At 43.3% G+C, this 22,859-nt stretch overlaps 1 protein-coding gene across 4 annotated transcripts in view; it reads left to right on the top strand.

Annotated features, from left to right (window-relative positions):
• The window catches only part of MAMLD1 (mastermind like domain containing 1), a 109,367-nt gene that overhangs the window by 62,320 nt on the left and 24,188 nt on the right, over positions 1 to 22,859 (top strand). For all 4 annotated transcript variants that reach the window (XM_059680392.1, XM_059680393.1, XM_059680391.1 and 1 more), the window contains one exon: positions 7,723 to 9,426. In XM_059680392.1, coding sequence (XP_059536375.1) covers positions 7,723 to 9,426 — 1,704 coding nt within the window. The remainder of the gene's footprint in view (positions 1 to 7,722; positions 9,427 to 22,859) is intronic.

Raw genomic sequence — 22,859 nt, 5'->3', positions numbered from 1 at the left:
AGGCTATTTTAGGATCACCAAGAATGTGTTTGCATTTTCAAGAGTGGGAAGATAGAGAATATTTATTTGGTATGTAAGCCATGCCAGGCATTGTGCTCACTTTACATGTATAAGCTCATGTGATCTTTATAACAAATTTGTGATGCAGGCCTCACTCTCCTCATTTAGGTTGCACAGCATTTTGAGTGTATTAAATGCCACTGAATTGTACACTTTAAAAAAGTTTAATTTTATGCTCTGTGAATTCTACCTCAGTTTAAAAAAGAGGGCCTAAAACATTTCACAATGTATGCATATGTTAAATCATCACACTGTACACTTTCAGAAAAAATAACATTGTACAATCTAAATATATACAATTTTTATTTTGTCAATCATACCTCACTTATGGTGAAAAAAAAGAGGACCTAGACCATGGGGAGGTCCTCTCTGGACTGATCTGACTGATGCTTTTTATGACATAGTCTTTTTTTAAATATATATATATATATATATTATTGATTTTTTTTCCAGAGAGGAAGGTAGAAGGATAGAGAGAGTTAGAAACATCAATGAGAGAAAAACATCGATCAGCTGCCTCCTGCATACCTCTAACTGGGTATGTGCCCACAACCAAGGTACATGCCCTTGACCGGAATCGAACCTGGGACCCTTCAGTCTGCAGGCCGACACTTTATCCAATGAACCAAACCAGTTAGGGCTATGACATATTCTTTCCAAGCCTCTGCTTCTATGGCATTCTAGAGCTCAAACAGCCTGGCTCAAAAATCTAGTAACTGGAGTGGATTCATCTGTGGACTGTTAGATTTCAGAGCCAGAATTTGGTGCTCGGGGGGCTAAAATGGACTTATTCTGTAAATATGACCATCTGAATGCCTTGGACTAACTATGTGTCTTTGGATTCTTTTACCACCTGCACAGCTGTCATGAAAGTGAAATACCTTTTGCCATTTTATTTAGCTCATTGTTGGGGCACACACAAATGCAGTCACTTGTGCCCAAGCTTAGAGACTTATCCTTCAAGCCTGGTATCTAATTTTGTTCATTTAACCTTATATTTTCTTTCAAAAAGAGGCTCCCCAAAATTATATAAACTTCAGTTCCCACAAAGCATAAATCTTACCTGGGTACAGGGACGAAGGTACTAAGCAATCAGCAACTGTTTTTCTCTTTACCACATTTAAACTACTCAAGTTGATGCCCTAGAGATGGGGAGCAGTGCCTCCTAGAAAGTCAGGACTGCCATCTTGGTCCTGATCCTACCATTGCAATCCTATGGGGCCTTGCTGTAAGGAGAGATATTGCTGCTGTGTTCACCCAGTCACAGGCAGAAGTCTTAAAGATTTTGTGGATGGAAAGCCAGTACTATTCCATATGGTATGTAGTTTCCACACAACTCAAACAATCCCTTCTGCCCTCTTCATATATAGAAATCCAGGTCTGCCCAGTGGCCCTGGCTGCCTCCAACCTCAGCTCTGCCTCCACATTTTCCCTTCCCTACATGATTTTGGCCTCATCAGCTTAAATTGGGTGAAACACAGATGACACTTTTTAACCTGGGTCCTGCACAGACAGAGTTTTCTGGAATGAAATTATGTCCTTGGCTTTGACCTTCAGCTTCTATTCCAGCCCCCAGACAGCACCTGCTTTATCTATAGGCCAGCCTTGCCAAGTTCGTTCAGCCATTTGAAACAAACTCTATCTTTTTCTTCTCCCCCAAGTAACCATCTTTATCCCTTGAATGATGCTACATGGGAATGTGTTTGGAGACCAATTTAGGGTTTTTCTCTCAGAGGTCAAACTGGGTCTCAGAAACACTGGCCCATGGACACAAGTCTTCCTAGCTCTGGGCCTCACCAGCCTTAACATGAGTGGGAGGAACCAGCCTGTCTCCAAGGGCCTGGCATTCTTATAGTCCAGGAACAGAAGGTTAGCATTCATGAAAGGCTTGTTTAATGACTGATACTTCCAAATCTTCTCAGGGGGTGGTACAGTATGCATATGCGTTCATTAATGCATATACATCTATAGGTTTAGGGCCATTGTTAGAGTTGCCAATACTTCCAACTGGTGTGCTTACATTACAGAAAGGGAACACAGTGCTAGAAAATCCCCCACCCAGGCCAGCTTGTTTGTGCATTTGTTGGGGCTACCACTCAGATAGCTCTCCTTGAAGCTTGTCTAAGTCACAAGTCCTCAGGTTGGGATGAGTGCTGTAGACAGTGTGGGGAAACCAATAGCAGTGGATGGTGGTGAGCAGAAGGAGGTGGAATTTTAAAGGCAGCACTGCTGATTGTCAGGTCAGTGCCTTCAAGACTAGGCCACTGACCTTCCCCCACCCCCACATGATGTGCCATCCTAGTATATGGGTCCATATTGATCAAAGAGCAAGCCGAGGTCCATACTATAGGGCAATATGGCAGCTTGGGGACCCAAGGTTTGGATAATAACATCAGTAACAATTACTGCTCCTAATGTGCATGTCTCAACAATGCAGTGAGGCACACATGGCAGCCTGAGCACATATTTCACAGAAGAATAAATTGAGGCTCAGAGAGTGGGAGTGACTTGCCCACAATCACACAGCAAATTGAAGAGCTAAGGCTTAAATGCAAGTCTTCCGGTGTCTACTCCAGGGCTTTTTCCTCCATCCCACCTGGACTCTTTCCGCATTGGGTGCTGAGCATGCAGTCTGTGGACTCAGGGCAAGCCAGAGGCACCAAGAAATCCCCTTCCTATGGGCCAAGAATCTTGCTCCAAACCATCTGTTAGTGGAGATTCGTCCTTAAGACAAACTGACTCCTCTTGAAGCCAATCAGAACTCAGGGTTCCTTGCCATTCCCAGCTACCCTAGGATTCTCCAGAGCCTCATGTCCTGCAATTCTGGAAATGCTGAAAATCCTCATTGTTCTACAGAAAGGTCGGTTTTAGTTTGTGGGGACATTCTTCTGAAAAACAAACATGCAAGTGACATATGCCCACATATAGTCATTTATACTATGTACACAGATACTAATTTGATCCCATGTATATATCTGGGCAAATTCTTTCTCTCTCTGCTGTTCTCTCTCTCTTTCTGCAAACCTAATGTTGATGCAGCATTGTCTTATCTCTTCTGGGACTAACTGCACCATGTCCCATGATATTTTTATTTCTTTCTTCTGAGCAAGTATACTGGGGACCACTTTTGTCTCAGAGTGCTTGAAATCCAATCTAGTTGGTGAATATCATTTTCTAGGAAACTCATAGGGGTGTTGATAGAGAATGGATGCACTTGTGAGAGAGAGATGAAAAACCAGCAAGCAGATTGGCCTGAACTTAACTAGAAGAGGCACTTTAGAAGGAGAAAGGGGACAGTAATAAACTATTTCCCCTTTTTTGGCTATTTTGCTCAGGACCTACATGCTCAGTGCATTCTGGAGGGATAATGAGGCTCACTGAATTCATCTGTCCTGGATATCTTCCACCTCCTACATTCTTACCTAGTAGGACCTGTGCATATTTTTGCGGGCCTTTCATTGGTGTCCATGTTAAACCTCCAGCTAGAGTATCCAAAATTAAGTGATTATAACAGCCTGCCCAACTTCTTTTTGAAGAGTAATATATTTATGTATATTATATTCTTTATCTCCATATGCCCATTTGATGAGTCTGGATTTTACTTTTATAATCTAGACCTTTTCCAAGAAATATTTGCCCTTTGTGGCATTCTGAACTAAAAGTGTAGAAAAAGGAAGACTTGCCATTATGTCATTGTTCACAGAGAACCAGAAATAATATTGACTTCAGAGCTGAACTTGGTCCCTATCAGAAGGGTTGCTTTTGTTTTCTCATTATTTAGGGGGTGGGGAAGTCATCACATGCTTTCAAGTGCATTTTAATGAGTGTTTATAAAGTTGTGGGGATCACATTGGTGGCTTTGTCTGCATGATTATGAAATGGGAGTCTGTAGGCATTTGTGGATAGAGATAAAGTCATTCCTTTCTTAAAAATACCAGAGAATCATCCCTCCCCTCCCGGTGTCCTCCCTCACACACAACAAAGGCAGGACTTGTGAGGTCTCAGGCTGGGAGTTGGGAACCTGAAGTTTACTGTTGTCATTATATCTTAACTAGTTGTATGACCACAAGCAAATCGCATTCCATTCTGTTTTGTGTAAAAAAAGGAGGTTGAAATATGCTCTCTAGAAATCCTGCCAGTGTCTGCTGATTAACTTTTCTTGTAAAAAGAGAAATTAGAAATTTCATAGTGAGTGGGCACGATCATGCGCAATACATGGCCTGAATGAAGTAGGGGTTGGCTGGTAGCTTGGACCAATAGCTTGCTGTCATGGAGTCCACAGAGCCTGGAAATGGCACATGCATGAAGCTAGAAGTTTTGTTTAGAAGGGTCTGAAAGCTTGGTTGGGACCTTCCATCCCCAATGCAAAGTTGATAGGGGAAGCCATTCAGGAGTAGCAAGCTATCTGCTGCATTTGATCTAAAATGTTGGTCACAGGAATCAATCAACACCCAGCCCAGGAAGGCAGACCTCAGCTCATTACCCACTGGTTCAGGTGACTCAGTGAAGATGTGCACTAAGCATGGGAGACAGCCCAGCCATCTTCTTGCAACTGAGATGAGTAACAAATCATGGAACTGTGTAAGAGGAGGCACTAAGGCAAGCCTGTATCTATGGGAAAAATTAACTGGATAATAGATTTCCACGCTTCACCAATGCCTGGTGAAAGCAGATGCATTTAGAGCAAGGTTGGGTGGTTCCATGTAAATGCAGCCACCTTCCTGAGCCTTTTTTAAGCTTGGCTGGAGTTCTTGCCAGTCAGCCAGGGTGCTGTAGGCCAACTCTTGAAAACTCTCACTATAAAATTCCAAATGCAAAGCTGCATAGCTTCTAACAAAGTCGATTCTCCTTTAAGTCCATTGAAAAAAGGAGAACTCAGAGCTCTCTTGGGCAGTACATATACTGAAAAAGGAGAGTTCAGAAGAGGCTCCCATCTGCCCCTCTGCTGAAACTGCAGCCTCGACTAGCAACTCTGTGCACCCAGAGGACAAGGCCAGCCTGTCCTCTGATTAGGCATGCTCCCAAAGTATTCAATGAGGTGAGCAGCTGTCCAGCTGCAGACTTGGCACAGCAAGAGTGGCACCTGCTGCAGCAATTGGATCCACCAGCATTGGGACTGCCATTAACATCTCCCAGGGGCATCCTGAGGTCTACTTTGTCATTGAGGAGCTGGTTGGAATTGGAATTGAGGGGGGAACATTAGCTTGGATGCACTGATGGGTGCCTGAAATTTGGAGACCCCTGTCCTTTGCAAATGGTTCCTAATATTACTTTTAGCATCCCAGGGGTCACTTCCTGCTTTCTCCACCTCCTTCAACCTTAGTCCCAACAAGGGTATTAATGGAATACCTACCATTAAATGAAAGCTCCAGGAGCACACAGAATCTGCCAGGGATTCCAGGATACTGCTACTCATAGCCCCTGCCCTCTCTTCCTTCCCATCCCTCCCCTGCCTGACTCTACATAGCCTTCACTGTCATTAAATCTGTCTTGCAGTCTAAGATATTACAAACAGCACATTGGGAACAACCACTGCCATCTGAGACTCTCTACAGGGAATCTTATCTAAAACCCACACTGTCATTCCTCATTGATCCATTTCATATATTTCTATTCAATATATTGGATTTCTTTGACCTTTTTTTGGCAGAATGTAAAAGAGACCAAATTTCAGTTTGGGACCCAGTGACTTGTTTGTGGGATGCTCTATGCTGATTGAATGAATGGACAGGAAAACATGTGGCCTGGTCATTTCAAAAGAAAAGGCAAAGAAATAGGCAAGTCCCCTCAGTCAGAGTGGTGGAGCCTCTTCTGTAAGGACGAGGTAGTAAGTGCCCTGCTCCTTTGGTGGATTAAGGCAATGGGTCTGGAGGCAGCTGAATGGTTATGGAGGGGCCCTGCATCTTCCCTCCAATTGAGCAACTCTGAGCAAGTCCTGCCCCCTCCCTGAGTCTCAGGGTCCCTGTCTTTAATAGGACAGGGTTGGACTCCCAGGGTCCTTCTAGATCTAGGTGCCCCAGAATCTGTCCCATTCCACATAAGAGTCAGAGCAGCATCATGAATGAGAACCAAAATTATGCTCATTTTACAAATGAAGAAACTGGGGCTCAGAGATATTAAGTACAAAGGCAAAGACTTAGGTGTTTCTGTCTCGGGACAAGGGCTCTATTGCCACATTGGCTCCACTATGCTCTGGGCCAATGGTTCTCAATTTGACTGTCCACTTAAAATCAGCCAGAGAGCTTTGAAAAATTTCAGAAGCCTGGAACCCACCCCAGATGAGATTGAAGTAATTCATTTATGGTGGGAGAGCCTGGGAATCTGGGTGTCTCTGATGTGCAGCAAGGTGTAGAAATGCAGACCTGGGGGATCGCTTATGATATTCAGTCTGCCATGAGAGTCATGATCACTGTTGTACTAGCAGGTGGCCTCACACAGCTGTTGACTCCCCTGTGAGCCAAATACAAGGAGACAGTACTGGATGTCTCAGTGAGATTGCCAAAGCTACAAGGGGGTTTCTTACATGAAAAATGCTTGAAGATAAATGCATCTGTTAGACTGTTGGTATTTAGGTGATTTTCAAACCCCTCTCTACCCACTCATATTCCTTCAATCCACTCCCTTTCCCCTTTTCTTGCAGGCCATAGCCATTAACATGACAACTACAGGTGACTATATAAATCTTGAAAGAGTAGGAAATACTGCATTACTAATTGCTTTTTTTACCAAAGATATGCTTTTATAAATGGTAAGCAGCTCCCCCAAGGTGAATATCCCAGAGTGGGGTCTTTTCCTGTTGTTTCATATCTCTACAACCTGAGGATGCATCTGCAAGAGGAATTTCTTATTTAGATAGCTTTATACTTTTTGCACTACAAGTCATTCTCATTAAAAACAAACAAGCAATACAAAATGGAGAATAGAAAGGGAATTGCCAGTCCTCCCCAAGAGGTCATTATTCCAAATGATTGCATATATGTTTTCCCAACTTATTTTTATATGCTCATACCAATGTGTTAGTGCATGTGTGTGTGTGTGTGTGTGTGTGTGTGTGTGTGTGTGTGTGTAAAAATAAATGGAACCATGCTACAGTGACTGTTCTGCAACTTGTATTTTCCTCTAAAAAGTGAAAGAGCTCCTTCATTTCATGAAAGGTTCTGTTATGTTCCATTTTATCACTGCAACCTGATGTATTTAACCAAGACAAGGAAGCAACCTAAAAGTTCAATGTCTATGTTATGCTTTTCCTTTTTAAAAAATCTGGGTATCTGTAGATAGATGCAAATTAAAAATATCTTGGCTACTTCTAGTTTGCTCTCAAATGCCTGCCTTTGACAGCACAGTTTATTTAGTGACTTCTGCATAGTTTTGCTGCTCTCCTTTAAGTGGACAAAGAATATCATTTGACTTTCTGAGTGACTTTCTGTGGTATTTAGTATTACTGATAGCATAATGCCTTGTTTAAAATGTAACAAGACAGTTTAAATGAAACACGGCAACAAAGAAATAAGCATTATGGCTCCAAAAAGATAGGCTGTATTGTAGAATTTTAACAATTATAAGCCTTGAAACCGAGATAAGTTTTATCTTGCAAGTTTTGCTGTTCATTCGACTCATTGTGCCAAGCCTTTATAAAAATTACCCATCCCTCCTCTCTCTCAGCCACAGGGAACCATTAAGAGGAGACAGGAAGGAGACAACTTCCAGTTTCCAGGCATGGCTGATGGGGGTTACCCGAATAAAAGCAAGAGGCTTTGCCTTGAAGATGTCACCCTTTCTATGGGCCCAGGTGCCCATTCCAGCATGCCCTGTACAGAGCTGCAGGTTCCTCCATTGACAATGAACCCTAGCTCTTCAGCTATGGGAGCAGCGGGCCATTCATTACTACTCGAAAATAATTCCATGAATGGCAGCATGATGGATTCACCATTTGTGGTACCACCGAATGCAGAAATGGGATTCAAAGGGCCCACTGTTCCTTACTATGACAAAACCAACAGTATGATGGCTGTGGAGCAGGACCAGGAACTTCAAGATCTGCTAGAGGAGCTAACAGAAATTCAAGATCCTTCTTCAAATGCGGTAGATCTTGAGAAGATACTGGGGAGCAAGCCAGGAGAACCACCAGTCTTAGATCACTCCCAGGTAACCCTGGGCACAACTCGCAAGCCTTTGGCTCAGATGTCACACTTGGAGAGCCTTGGTTCCAGTAAGGAGTTTGCTTCTGGTTGCAGCCAGGTCACTGGTGTATCACTTCAAATCCCGCCCTCCTCTGCAGGGATCAGCTATGCTATGCCCTCCACCAGTAAACAGATGGTCACACCCAGTTCTGCAACAACACAGGCCAAGAGCCAGGTCCAGGCGATGCTCCCCGTGGCTTTGCCCCCACTCCCGGTGCCTCAGTGGCATCATGCCCACCAGCTGAAGGTGTTGGCGGCCAGCAAGCAGGGATCTGCTACGAAGCAGCAAGGGCCCACATCCAATTGGTCTAGCCTGACCTCTCCAGGCCTGTCCCCACCTTACCGCCCAGTGCCATCACCACACCCACCACCACCTTTCAGCCCACAGAGCTTCATGGTATCCTGCATGTCATCCAGCAACCTGCCGGGGAGCACTCTCCAAGGCTCTCCTAATGCCTTACTCTCAAGCATGGCATCCAGCAGCAATGCTGCCCTTGGGCCCACTATGTCCTATGCTCCTGAGAAGCTCCCCAGCCCATCTCTCAATCAGCAGCCACAATTCAGCCCACAAAGCTCCATTCTTGCCAACCTAGTGTCCTCTACCATTAAAAGCCCTCAAGGCCATCTGATGTCTGCTCTGCCCACCAGCAACCCAGGGCCCTCCCCACCCTACCGCCCAGAGAAGCTTTCCAGCCCAGGCTTGCCGCAGCAGTCCTTCACTCCACAGTGCTCCCTGATCCGGAGCCTCACTCCCAGCAGTAATCCACTAAGCCAGCAGCAACAGCACCAGCAAACAAATGCCATCTTCAAGCCCATGGCCACCAACTCACCCAAGACCCTGAGCATGATCATGCAGCAGGGGCTGGCCAGCTCCAGACCAGGAGCCCCGGAGCCATTTAATTTTGGCAACACCAAGCCCTTGTCACATTTCGTTTCTGAGCCGGGCCCACAGAAGATGCCCTCCATGCCTGCCACCTCTAGGCAGCCTTCTCTACTCCACTATCTGCAGCAGCCTATGCTGACGCAGGCCTCTTCTGCCACTGCCTCCTCCACCACCATGGCCACTTTGCAGATGCAGCAGCAGCAGCCTGACCGTTCTTCATTCCTTCTGCAGCAGATGATACAGCAGCCCCAGCGCTTTCAGCGATCAGCAGCTTCAGAATCCATGCCTCCTCTGCCAAGACAGGTAAGACAGTCTTATATCTGGTTGGTTTCCTTGGTTTTGGAAGTAAGAACCATGTCTTGTACCATTGATACCTGGCTTTGGAGGCAATTCCAAGCTCTAGTCCTCTCTGAGACTAGGCTTGACTCTGGAAAAGTCTGTTGAAGCCAGCTAACTCTGGCTGGTTGAAGCACAGAATTAATTAGGCCAAGGTTATGGTTTCAGTTCCTATGCAAGGGGAAAGCTGCACCCAAAGGTGCTGCCAGGGGAAGGATCGAGGAGTGACAAGTCACAATTGTACAGAACTGCCTTCTCCTATACTGGGTAATGGAACATGTTCCCTCACACAGGACCAGTGGAGGCTTTGTAGGATGCAAGAAAATTTCACTGAAGCATTTAAATCTTGCCTTTGCTGGCATAAGGCTAACCATTGAGCCTTCTAGAAATGTCACAGCAGACTTCTGCTGAGCAGTTCCAGTGTGCTATTGTTCACCACTATGCTGGATGCTGAAGGAGTTCATAAATGGAAAGGACAGATACATGTAATGTAGTTATTACTTTTACCATCTCCGTTTTACACACAAAGAAACAGAGGCTCAGATTGTTGAAATGACTAGCCCAGAGTCACACAGTTAAAAGGGCAGAGCAGGAACTTGAACCCAGGCAGTCACCCTCCAGAGTCTGTGCTTTTCTCCAAATTACCATGACTTCTCTCTCCCTCAACTTCTACAGTCTTATCAATTACTAAATTCAGCTGATGCTGCCTGGGTGGTGTTGATCATAGTTCCCAATTTTCATTGTTCTGATCCCTACCTGTATTGTTATCTATTGCCATGTACCAAATTACCTCAAAACATCTATTTAAAACAACATGCATACATTACCTCATGCTTTCTATGGGTGGGAATCCTAGCATTGCTTAACTGAGTCTTTTGGCTTCAAGTCTCTTCTAAAGACTGTAATCATCTCAAGGCTCAGCTGGGAAGGGTCTACATCCAAGCTCACTCCCATGGTTGTTGGCAGGAAGCAGATCTTTGCAGGTTGCTGGACTGAAGCCTCAGTCCTCATGAACCATTGACCAGAGGCCTTCCATGATTCCTTGCCATGAGGGCCTCTTCATAGAGCATCCCACAAGATGGCAGATGGCTTCATCTGTGTGAGCAAAATAGAAATATGCCAACAAGAGAGGCAGAGGGAATGCCAAGAAGTCAGAAGTTGCAGGTTTTTGTTTGTTTTGTTTTGTTTTTTTAAATATCTTTTTATTGATTTCAGAGAAGAAGGGAAAGGGAGAGAGAGATAGAAATATCAATGATGAAAGAGAATCATTGACTGGCTGCCTCCTGCACGCCCCCTACTAGGGATTGAGCCCATAACCCAGGCATGTGCCCTTGACAGGAATTGAATCTGGGACCCTTCATTTCACAGGCCAATGCTCTATTCACTGAGCCAAACCAGCTAGGGCAGAAGTTGCAGCTTTTATAACCTGGTCTTGAAAGTGACATTCCATCACTTTTGCTATATTCTGTTCATTAGATGCAAGTGTGAAGGTGTGAATACCAGAAGGGGATTACATGAAGGTGTGAATACCAGGAGGCAGGGATCAGTGATGTCTGCCAGAATACTATGCCATGGTCCCTCTTTCCCATTGCTCTTATCCCTGCCTATGTCCAGGCCCTCTTAATTCTTTGTCTGAACTCATACAGTTAATTAATTTCCCCCAATAATCCATTCATTTCTCTAAGCATTACATTGCTATAAGAGAGACCTGATCATGTTTCATACTTGTTCAGAAGTTTCCAGAGGCCCATAACCTGGCTCCATCTACTTCCTTAGCAGTCTCCATTGGGCCCTGATTGGCACTTCATTTCCATAACCCAGAAGTGCTTGCAGCTCCTGGAACACTCTGTATTCTTGGCCTTTACTGCCGCTATCCCCTCTACCTGGCCTTCCCTTACCACCTTTCCTTTCCTATCCCACTCTTACAATCCCTAAGGTTCAGGCACCTCTCCAGGAAGCTTTTCCCTGACTTGCCTTGGTACTTCTGTCTCCCACTCTACCTCCTCCTTCTGTAAAGAAAGAGATAGCAATAATGTGCTTAGCCAGGGATCTGGCCCAAGTGAAACACCTGTCAGGCTGCCCTCTTTCCTGAACACCTTGGATGTGTGTGACCCTGGTAGCCCCTGAAGGATAGAGACTATGTCTTTCTTGTCCAGGTCTCATGAATCATAACCAAACAGAGTTCTCCACCCCAGGGAATCGGTCCTTTAGTGGATGCACACAGCAAGCAGAGCTCCTGTGGGGGTGGCCAGGATGAGCTGCAGGCCTTTGTCCACAGTTCAGGAGTACTTCAGTTTGATTTTGTTATAGGCCATGTGTTGTCATGTTGTCATGGACTTCTGCAGCTGGCTCAGTGGAGCGCCAGTATCAGCACTGGAACTCTTACTCTGGCAGTCAAGATCCTCAGCCTAGAGATGTGTCACCATCTAACATTGTGAGCCTTTTGGTTTTTTTATGTTTCTTCAATGGGGTACATTGTAGCCTGATTATGTTGCCTCAGAGCTGGGTCAGAGGGAGAATTCTTAATGACTGGGGTTATAAAAATCACACCCAACCCATTACCTAGGTGGAGTTGGAGAAATTGTTCAGGAGAAAGACCGAGTAGCCAACCTCCCTGAAGTTAGGAAGGACTCAGGCTGCCTCTACCAAGAAAGGCACAAGGCTGGACTCACTGAATGGAATGCTCTTGCTGCCAAAAACTGCCTTCTCAAGCCAGCACCAGCCAGTGCACACAGGCGAAGCATGCAATACAGTACTTCACCTGCCTTTTCCAATTTTAATCCTAAGAGGAAGAGGCTGTTATCACTCCCTTTAAAGCTGAGAAAATTTTAGGCGCAAAGAAGTCACCAGTTACCCACAGTCACACAGCAAGTCAGGACCAGAGCAAGAAGTCTCACTACAGAGCCCACACTCATAACCCCATGCACAGAGCACTGCCTCCAGAGGCTGGGCATTATGATAGGTTGTCTGAGGTTTAAATATGTTAATACATCTAAAACACTTCAAACAAGGCCTAGCACAAAGTACCTACCAACAAAGCTTTGCTGTAACTATGACTCTTAACTCCTAGCCCTGAGCTTCCAGATCTATTTTCTGGTGGCTAAGATGTGACTCTCAAAACTGGTGCTGTCTCATGACAGAGTACATAGAGTGCTCTCTCCAGACTTCATGCCCACCAGGAGATTGACAGGAGCTGTGGAGCCTACTAGCTTTATGGGCTCTTCCTATTCTAGGCCCTGCACCACCTAGATAACTCCAGGCCAGGTGGAAAAGGAGAATGAGCCATTTTTGTTCAGCTGGCTGGGATTTCCTCTTTGTTCTTTCTGGAGCTCTCTCACACTCTCACTCTACCCCTCTACACAGCACCCTGTTCTGTCCTTGGCATCCTTCTAGCCAAAATGCACTGAGCAAGCCTTCAAGTTGGGCACATGAACAGATCTGCTGTTCCTTCTTGTGGTCTTTCCTCATTCACTTTAAGGCCTAAGAACTTAGCCCTGGCCAGTCTTGCAGGGGTGAGAAAAAAAGAAAGGAAAAGGAAAGTGTTTGAGGCAATAGCTAGGTCACCCATGCAAGGACAAGACAGCAGCCCTAGTGGTGGGGAAGGACATGCTTCTTGTTTCCAGCATGGCAAACTTGTCACGTTTTACTGATGGCCATACTGATCCCCAGCAGTCACTCCTTGCTGACTACATGGCATTGACTAGCTCATTGATCTTCCATGGACAATGGTGGTCACTATGGGAGGACTGGGCATTCATTTTGATCCAGGTGTTAGATTTTTTAAAGTTGTAGTTTCTAAATGTAAGATGAGAAACCAACTCATGAATAAACAGAAGTGCCAAATCCAGCTATGTAGAGGAGCCCATTCTTATTTGCAGACTAATATTTCCAATCTTAGGTAATTTCACTTTACCATTTAAGTGAATGATAAAGTGAAAGGCAAATGCCATCTGACATCTGGGCAGCAGTTCAGCGTGGTGGTATAAGAAAGAGCACTGGAGGCAGACAGAACTGGGGTTCAAGTCCAGGCACCAACACTGACTGGGCCGTGTGCCGGTAGCAATGTCTATTATCCCCTTTAGCCTCAGCTGCACATGGGGAAAGGAATCATCCCCATCTCTTAGGGCATTACATGAAAAAAGAGACACTAAATTGAACTTGCGTAGACCCTTGCCCTGTGCACAACACGTGCTCAGTCAGGACTGCTGCAAGCTCCTGGTCTTGGGTCTGAGACCCATGGGTTCAGATGCATATCCAAATTCAGGACATCTGGGACTTTAAAAAGGTAACACAGTGCATATACCAAAAATCACACAACCCTCCAATGGAATCTGGGCAGCCTTTTATTACTTTTGCAAATAAATATGAATATTTAATTAACTCCAGGTCAAACTTTGTCACCAAAATTACAAAAATAAAATAAGTTTTCAGAGCTTTTTGGACATAAAATTACAGATACAGAATGTGGACCTGGCATTACTAAGGGAGGGACACCTTTCAGAGTTGTGACACCCAGCTCTGATGTATTGGATTTTCATAACCTCAGATCTCCTCACTGTATTCCCCACCCTGCTTCTGAGGCTCAATGACATCTCTCTGTTTTTAACCAAAGTGAAGCAAAATGAATTTTAATTTATTTTTTTGCATTTTTTTTAATTTATTTTTTTATTGTAATACTTTCTTTTTTAAATTTAAAATAAATTTTAATTTAATGCCCCTTTACCGTGAAGACTATTAGAGATATCTTAAGGTATTGGAAATGTCGAACAAGCGGTGGGTGTTAGGACTTCAATTGTACCATCAGCTAAATTTACCATTGGCAAATTAACCTCAAAAGGCTGAAACAGGTCCATCAAGGAGATGGGACTTGTGCTCTGGGAGAGTTGGGTGCCCAGAGTGCCTTCAGGGCACGTTTGCAAAGCTGGGAGTGTAGCATCATGGGGAGGAGAGATGGGAGGGTGGCCAGATGGAATAAGAACAAAAAAGGCTTGAAATCTGATCCTTGAGGCAGGACAAAGCACAGGAGGAAAGGGGCAGCTGCAGAGAAACAGACCAAAGAGGCGCATGATATTGCTTGGAGAGATTTTGAGGGGCAAGAAAAGGCTGGACTTGGCCGTTCCCAGGTTTCCTTTATTTCCTACCTTTAACGTAAACCTCCCATCTCCTTAGTGTAGGCAGCTGTGAAAACTCAGCAACTGTGGAGATGATGGGTGAATCTACAGACCTTGCCATCTTCCCTCCTCAAGGGGCCTTTGATAGGCATCTGGGCAGCTTGGTCTGAGGTGGGTCCTTGGGGAATCCCTCTTGCTGCCCTCACACACTGGCTATTCTTGTCCCTGATGAACTGAGCACTCCAAAGTGCAGCACTCTCAGGGCCAAAGGGAGCTAGCACAGGGCAGGTTACACCAAGGCTTTGGTCTTTGGCCCTTGGCAGGGCACAGGCCCTGGGGGCTTGGTTTGAGGCTGGGTTCAAGAGAGCCCAGGGTTTGGATCACTTGGGTCCCAATTCCAGCTCTGCCTCATTCTCATTTGGCAAGCTGTTTACCTTATAAGCTTGAGTCTCCCCATCTATAAAATGGAGATATAGGGTGTCCCAAAATTCACACAAGATTTGCAATTGAATTGAATTGCAAATCTTGCGTGAATTTTGGGAAACCCTATACTAGTACACTTATCTAATGGAGTTGCTGGGAGGATTAAATGAGAGGAGGTAAAAGTGCTTGCATAGGGCCTCTCATGCAATAATACTCATCAATGTTAGCTGCTACTATATCAAGAAAGTTCCTGAAACTCAGAACACCAGTCACCCAGTGGAATGGGTTTAGATTGCCTCCATGTCCAGGTTCCTCTTTGGCTTCCAGGGATGGGTGGTGACTTGGAGAGGAGAAGCAGGAAAGTGCCTCCTGGGGGTGTCAGGGACAACATTTGTCAAGTGCTTGAGGGAAAACCAATTGTCAGACACAAGTTGGTGATGCCAGAAAGGAGCAGAGCTTCCAGGAGTCATATGAGAGCTGCCCATCCTGCATGGATACTGAGTAACAAATAGGCACCCCAGGATGATTTTAGGTGGGCAGAGAGGAGGGTAAGTGGAAGCCTAATTCTACCTGCAGCCAACTTAGTACTAACACTACAGCTTGCAGCGGGCTGAGGGCTTCCCCTGGTTTTTAGATCCAGAGAGAGGGCCCTCTACTGATACCGGTAGGCAAAGAGAATGAATGAGAAGGAAAATGCAGGCTAGCCTTGCCAGCTGCCCAGCATCGATGCCTCTAGGAATGTTGATTCTGCTTGGTCATTGGCATTGGTGAATTGGTGATTCTGGCTTGCATTAGTTTGTTGTAGTTGTTGTGGCTGAAGCATTGCTCAAACCTGGCCCCGGATGGATACTACAGCATGCAGGGCACCCAGAGCGCCTCCAAAAAGAACCTTTGCAGAAACTCAGGATTCCTTTTTATTTGGATTTCCAAAGCTGGATTCACCTGCTCAGTAGAGCAGAACCTTTAATTACTACTGTCTCAATTAGCACTGCAAATTAAAATCTTTACATTTGGGCAATGATCTCTGAAAACAAAATGATAAAACCAGGTTACTTGGAGCAAGACAATCCCCTAATCTTGTAAAAGTTACATCAGTTGCATTTACTACTGGAGAGTTAGGAGTGATGGCAGCCAGTGGGCCTTCTCCTATTCTCGAAATTGTTCACTGACATTTAAAAGTAAATGACCATTATCTTGCCAAAATACTTGACTCTCCCACCCTCCATCCTTTCCCCATCCCTGTCCCCAGAATCAGATGCACCACATATTTTCAAGGACATGCCTGTGACCTTGGACTTGCAAGTCCCTTCTCTGGCTCCCCTTAGTTCTTCTCTTGTTTTGAGGAAAAGGGTTGTGGGAGAGGAATACTGCTCCCCGTGTTATAAGAGACATTTCTTTGCGTTTATCTTTTACTAATTCTGGCAAGGAGTGTCATAGATTTCATTACAAAGGTTAATTCTGCTGAAACACAAGAGCAAAGACCTCTGAGGAAAGCTCTGTGCTGCACTGAGAAAGGGAGGGGTTGGGGCGGGGGAGAGAAACAAGTTAGGTTTCAAAGAGCCCATGAATCCTGTCTGCCTGGGATCTTGCCCTGCTCACATCTTCTCTACCAGATATGCCGATATTTTACTGAATAAGCATCTTTATTTTGTACTTAAACATATAAGCTTATTTTTTACTTTATTTCTAAATTGGGCCTCAAAAAACTGTTTAGTTTGGGGAAACTTTTTTTAACTGCCTTGGGAAGAAATATAATTAGACACAGTGTAACATATATTTTGAAAATTTAGGAACCAATATCTCAGTGTTGAACAAGTTTTGTTTTAATCACTCTGAATTGCCAGGAAATGAAAGTCCATCGGCTGTTGAATTTGGGAAATACAGGCTTAGCACTTGGTACTAATGTTACCAAGAATTAGATTGTTGTTGTTTCTTTTTGTTTTCTGAGAACCATTAATGATCCTCCACCTCAATGCTATGTTCCTTTTTTACAAAGCAGAAATTTGAAATTAGCCTCTGGTCAAATGCTAACCTTTTAAAAATCAAACTTTTTTCTGTCAGTAGTTGAAGAATGAGTGAGGTAACGTATTGCAATGTAGCAACGTTATTTTTTGGCCCTGGAGTACCCATCACTCAGTGAGGTCAACACCAAAATTTACTGGGATGGAAAAATCCCCCCAATACAGATGCCTACGTAATACAGGTCAATCAATATAGTTTTATATTTGCTTAGTCATTGATTTATGGAAGCTGAAAAGGCAACCCTGCTATCAAATTTTTGTTTGCTCATTTTGTCTTAACATACCTGAAGAGAAACAATTAACTTTTCTGAAGTTGAGGTGACCAAAATGAGACATCTTAAAAACAAAGTGTATAAATTGTTTTATACTAAATTCATTGAAACATCCTGCTTATTTGTCACTGTAAAGCAAGGAAAGGAATCTCATTTCCATTTTCAGAAAGTATAAGAGGGCAGACATGAATCGTTATGTCATGCTCCTTTAAACTGTAACTCTGCATGAATATTTACAAGCCCAAGATGTAGAACAGCACACGGAGAGGCAGTCCCATTTCAGATTATGAACACAAGGGAAAAGTTAGCAAAATATAAAAAATGTCTAAGGTGGATGGAATATCATAGTGGACTTGTTCCACTTAGCTGTGGCCCTAACGCCTACAGCCAGCATTGCCACTGAGTGCAAGAGTGGATAGCACCAGAACGGCCATGTGGGTCCAAGACATGACCCATCCAGGCGAGCAAGGGATGCGTATGAAAAGGGTCCGACTGCATTCTTCCACTCCTTCCTGCACCCTCCCCAACTTCCCTCTCTCAAATCCATTAATGGCCCATATCACAGATTTATGGAAACCTCTCCTTAGTACATTTGTACTTTTAGCTTCCTCTGTCCCTTGGGCCTCCTGTGTAAAACAAACATGCTCTGATCTGGCTACTTGTGAGCTTGAAGGGGACACTAGAGGGCAGGACACTGGTTATAGTTAAAACACCCCATCTTCACCCCCAAAGAAAAACTTTCTGCTTTTACCTAAGGAGTTGGCAAAGTTTGGATTTTTTATTTGATCTTGATAACTTGCGCACAGTGACTGGTGCTAATTTGTCTGTTTTATTGTGTTCTGTTGTTGTTAGATGAGAGCTTATCATGTTAGTTCTTGTCATCAAAAGCAGTGAGGTTATTGAAAACTAAAAGAAATGTTAAAGATCCAAAGGAATCAAACCCCCTCCCCAGGGCCATGTCTATGGCCATGCTGAGAGCCCATGGATACTCCTAACAGACCTGGCCCTGTCTCCTGACTACCAATGAAATTGCAGTTTTTATGACAGAGAGTGTAATAAAAGTTCAGCATCGATCCATTTCTTCCACACTTTGGTCCTTCTCCTCATATTAACCAAATTTCTTGTTAGAATAGAAAATGTGCAGCTTGGAATCCCAGAGTCTACAGATCTTGATTCAGTTATTAGAGCCAGTTGCATAGGAAAATGGCAAGTGGGCACTTGAGGAAATTGTCATGTACCCATGAAGGTCTGAAAGATGTATACCCTGCTCCATTAGAAACTATTCCAACTCTTGATTTGCTTTTGGGAGTTCTGGATTTGAGACTAAATGCACAGGTCCTACCTGACTTTCCCCTGTCCTCTTGCATGCTACCAAGTTTGGCCATTCTCCATTTATGAACAGAAGATGTGAGCATAGTTGTGGCAATTCGGCCTTTTTGCAGGCCCTTGTCTGGGTGGCACATGAAGACAATTTGTCAAAGCCAGCCAACTCTGTGGAACAATAGATAAAGGTAGATTCCTCATTTGAAATTTTGAGTAATGATCGTTTATTTCCATGTGACAAAGCTTTAGAATTTGGGAGACCCTAACCACCCTTAATGGGCATAAGTGGGGTCAATGCCTTGACCCTTTCCTTGTATCAAGCAATGGTTTCAAAGATGAGGTCTGAAGAATATGAACACAGCACTTAAATATGGCTTTCTAATTTCATGTCCTCAAAATACAAAAATTTGACACCCATTAAGATGCTATCATATAAACACACACACACACAGAAAATAAGTATTGGCAAGTATATGAAGAAATTGGAAACCATGCTGTGCATTGTTAGTGGGATTGTAAACTTGTGCAGCTACTGTGGAATACAGTATGGTGGTTCCTCAAAAAATTAAACACAGAACTACCATATGACCCAACAAATTTGAACAAGTTCACCCATATTCATAGCAGCATTATTCACAATAACCTGAAGGTGGAAACAACCCAAGTTCCCATCAGTGGGTGAATGGATAAACAAAATGCAGTATGTCCATATCATGGAACATTATTCAACTTTAAAAAGGAAGGAAATTCTGACATGCTGCAATATGGATGAACTTTGAAGACATTATTTTCAGTAAAATAAACCAGGCACAAAAAGGACAATGCTGTGTGACTCTACTTCTAGGACGTCCCTAGAGTAGTCAAATTCATAGGAACAGAGCAGAAACGTGGGTGCCTGAGAGTGGGGAGTTAGTGTTTAATAGATAGAGTTTCAGTTTGGAATGATGAAAAAGTTCTGGAGATGTAGGATGGTTGGTGATGGCTGCACAACAATGAGAGCGTACTTAATATCATGGAGCTGTACAATTAAAATGGTTCAAAATGGAAAATTTTACAACAATAAATTAATGAAAATTAAAAACTGACATTTTAAAACATTTGCTAATCCTCCTTAATCAAAAGCAGTGTTTTATTTTCAAATAACATTAGCGCCTGATATAAAGGCGACAGCAAGCTGAGCTGCCTGTTTTCTGTTGGAGAGAGGAGCAGTATTGACTGCAAGTACACTCATCATTTGTGTGAGCCAGCTGGGTTTTCTGGATGTCTTAGTGAAATATATACATGTTAAATGCTAGGGATAGGGTCCTTGGGCATAAGCTAACAAATAACTTTCCTGGTAAATTGAACACAAGTTCTGTCCTTTTCTGTGCATTTTGGGGAAATGACAACATGTGGGTGGGGGAACAAAGAAATGACTGTACACAGAAAAGGACATTATCTCTGTTTCTGAATGGTATAAGAAACCCCACTTGCTTCATTCGTTCTCTGGTGCATCTGCAAGTCTGGAAACACTAGGATGACTCACGGTTTGCTAATTAATACAAGAGCCAACAAAATAATGTTAGCGACTCATTGTCTGTGATTTGCTTTCTATGCAAACTGTCCCTCTGGAGTAGGTGCTAGGACCTGGTGTAGAGTTCTGGAAAGGTTAAGGATCTGAACAACAATCAGAACCAGCTCCTAAGGCCTTGGCACTGGCACTCAAAATAGACAACAAGAACCTCTGACCAATACCCAAATATCTTTTGGAAAGTTGACACACCTGGTTATTGTGTCCCTACTCACACCTCAGTTCCCAAGACCTTTGGTTTCTGCCCTTCAGGACTTGGTGATGTCCACTTTTTAATCAAAGTTATTTGTGTTTTGTTTGCACCCCACTTGATAGCAGACTCCTCAGTTACAGAAAGATGTCTTATCTAGCTCTGTAAAAGTGAGCTGAATGAATGACCCTTTGAATGAATGAATGAATGAATGAATGAATGAATGCAGAAAGGAATGAACTGATAATAAATTGCATCTGTTAGCCTTTGAAAAATTAAGCTCTTGAGACTCTTTTGAGTGGTTTAAAGTGATTATTGATAGGAACTCCTTGTCTTCAAGTCCTGGAGGCTGATGAACTCATATTCCCATATTGGGCCAAAGGGAGGACTCTGCATCAGCACATAGAGCCCCCACCTCCTCATCGTGACCCATTTTTCTGGTCCAATTCGGCTCTTGACCTTCTATAGCACTTGGGAAACCTTTGCCTACTTTTCTACAAGTGTGATATCTGAATACATGTGATTTCTTCAACCTCCAACAAATACACAGTCGTATTCCGCCAGTGATAATATGTACCAGTTGTTCTATTGTAGTGGTTATGGTAATTTCATGCATTTTAGAAGTAAAAAAAGACATCTGGTTGCCATTTCATATACCACAGTGAGAAAGCCCATGATAGAAGAAAAGCAAGAAAATAGATAGATAGATAGATAGATAGATAGATAGATAGATAGATAGATAGATAAGATAGATAGATAGATAGATAGATAGATAGATAGATAGATAGATAGATAGATAGATAGATAGATAGATAGATAAATAAAAGAGCTGGCTTATAAAGTCAGGCTACTCATTGCATTGCTTTTATCTCAGTTAAGATTCATTTATGCCACTCTGGGGCAGCACCAATATTTCTAACATAAATCAATCTATTTCAGTCCGTCCTAAGAGCAGTGAATGGTCTTCACACAGTTATTTTTCTTCTTTTCCTCCTTCTTATTCTTCTTGTTCTTGTTCTTGTTCATGTTCATGTTCATGTTCATGTTCATGTTCATGTTCATGTTCATGTTCTTATTCTTCTCCTTCTCCTTTTTCTTCTCTGACTAACAAAGTATTAAGTGAATATGTTTTGAAGGTTGTTCAGCATGTTTCTCCTATCAGGTTTAAAATGTAACTTATAATGATATTCGGTTATATTTCAATAAGCTGCCACCATTGGTTAATTTTTTTCAAATTAAGAAGTTTATTTTACTAGTTAATGAGCACAGATTTTTATATCCTTTGTAGAAATGACCTTTCAGGGGTATTGTTTTTATTGGTTTGTTTTTATCATTTTGACAACTATATTGTTAGTCTCTCTTATTTGCTTTTTAACTTTTCCTTTGAAAGTGTTTTCTTTAGTGGAATAGTTACATCACAAGGCGATTCCTTCCCACCACCTCCTAGAAAGTTCTCTTGTCTTCCCTTATTGTTCTATTAACTGATATAGTTCAACATCGATACAGATCAAAGGAGCAGAATGGGGTGGAAAGGGGCAGCCTCTGGCAATGGCCTTGACCATGTTGATTCCCTCTGAACTCATATAGATCTAGAATCACACAGATCTGTTCTATCAGGCTCTTTCCTTAGCAGCTGGTGGGCAGGACAGATGTTCTGAGCTCTGTCAATGCATCATTACTCCATACTGCAAAAGACAAGATTGTAACAGAAGACCCTAGATAAAAAAAACTGTTAGTCAGCCTTTGGAATTATGACATGGCTTTGGGAACTTAACAGACTCCGCTAAGTCTCTGTTGCAAGCAGGATATCTGCTTGTGACTTGTCAGAACTAAAATGATATCCAGTTTAGGGTTTAGAATTCTTTTCCATGCCCCATTTTTTAGACAAACTACAAAATCTTGATATTGATCAACAATCTAGTCTAATATGTTCCACAAAACGTCATAGCCCTTTAGAAATTTGAAGACAACTGTAACTGAGGCTTCCCTCCCCTGCCCAATTCTTTGCCCCAATTCCAGCTGCTTGTCTCTGAAGTACTAATAAGCACAGGATATCGGAGTGAGGCCCTCTGGGTGGATAAGGCTCTGACCAAAGTGCTGAAGGTGTATTAACCCTGCACAGAGGAAAGCAAGAGGTTCACTCTCCTTCCCATTAATACCATTTTGTTTCTGCCCCACCCCTAAATCTCACTTGCAATAGTGTTAGCCACATTCCCCATCTGCCCTGCCTGAGCTCATTGTCCAGGCAAACTACAGCTTATAACTTTCCCCTCCCAGAAGAGGTTCCTGAAAGCAAAGTATTTCTCTGTAACCTTACACTTGATTCATGTCTATTTCCAACTCTCCTGATAGATAAAGTTTTTGATATAATATTGGACTAGGGATTGAGAAAAAGAATGAACCCTCATGATTGTTTTTAGAGCTATCAACATGCTACTCAGAAACACCTCTTACAGGCTTTTAATTTTTTGTTTACAGTTATTGCCTCTG

The sequence above is a fragment of the Myotis daubentonii genome, chromosome X, assembly GCF_963259705.1.
Source record: "Myotis daubentonii chromosome X, mMyoDau2.1, whole genome shotgun sequence".
NCBI lineage: Eukaryota > Metazoa > Chordata > Mammalia > Chiroptera > Vespertilionidae > Myotis > Myotis daubentonii.
The sequence above is the reverse complement of the archived record's forward strand: the minus strand, read 5'-3'. Positions and strand labels throughout refer to the sequence as shown.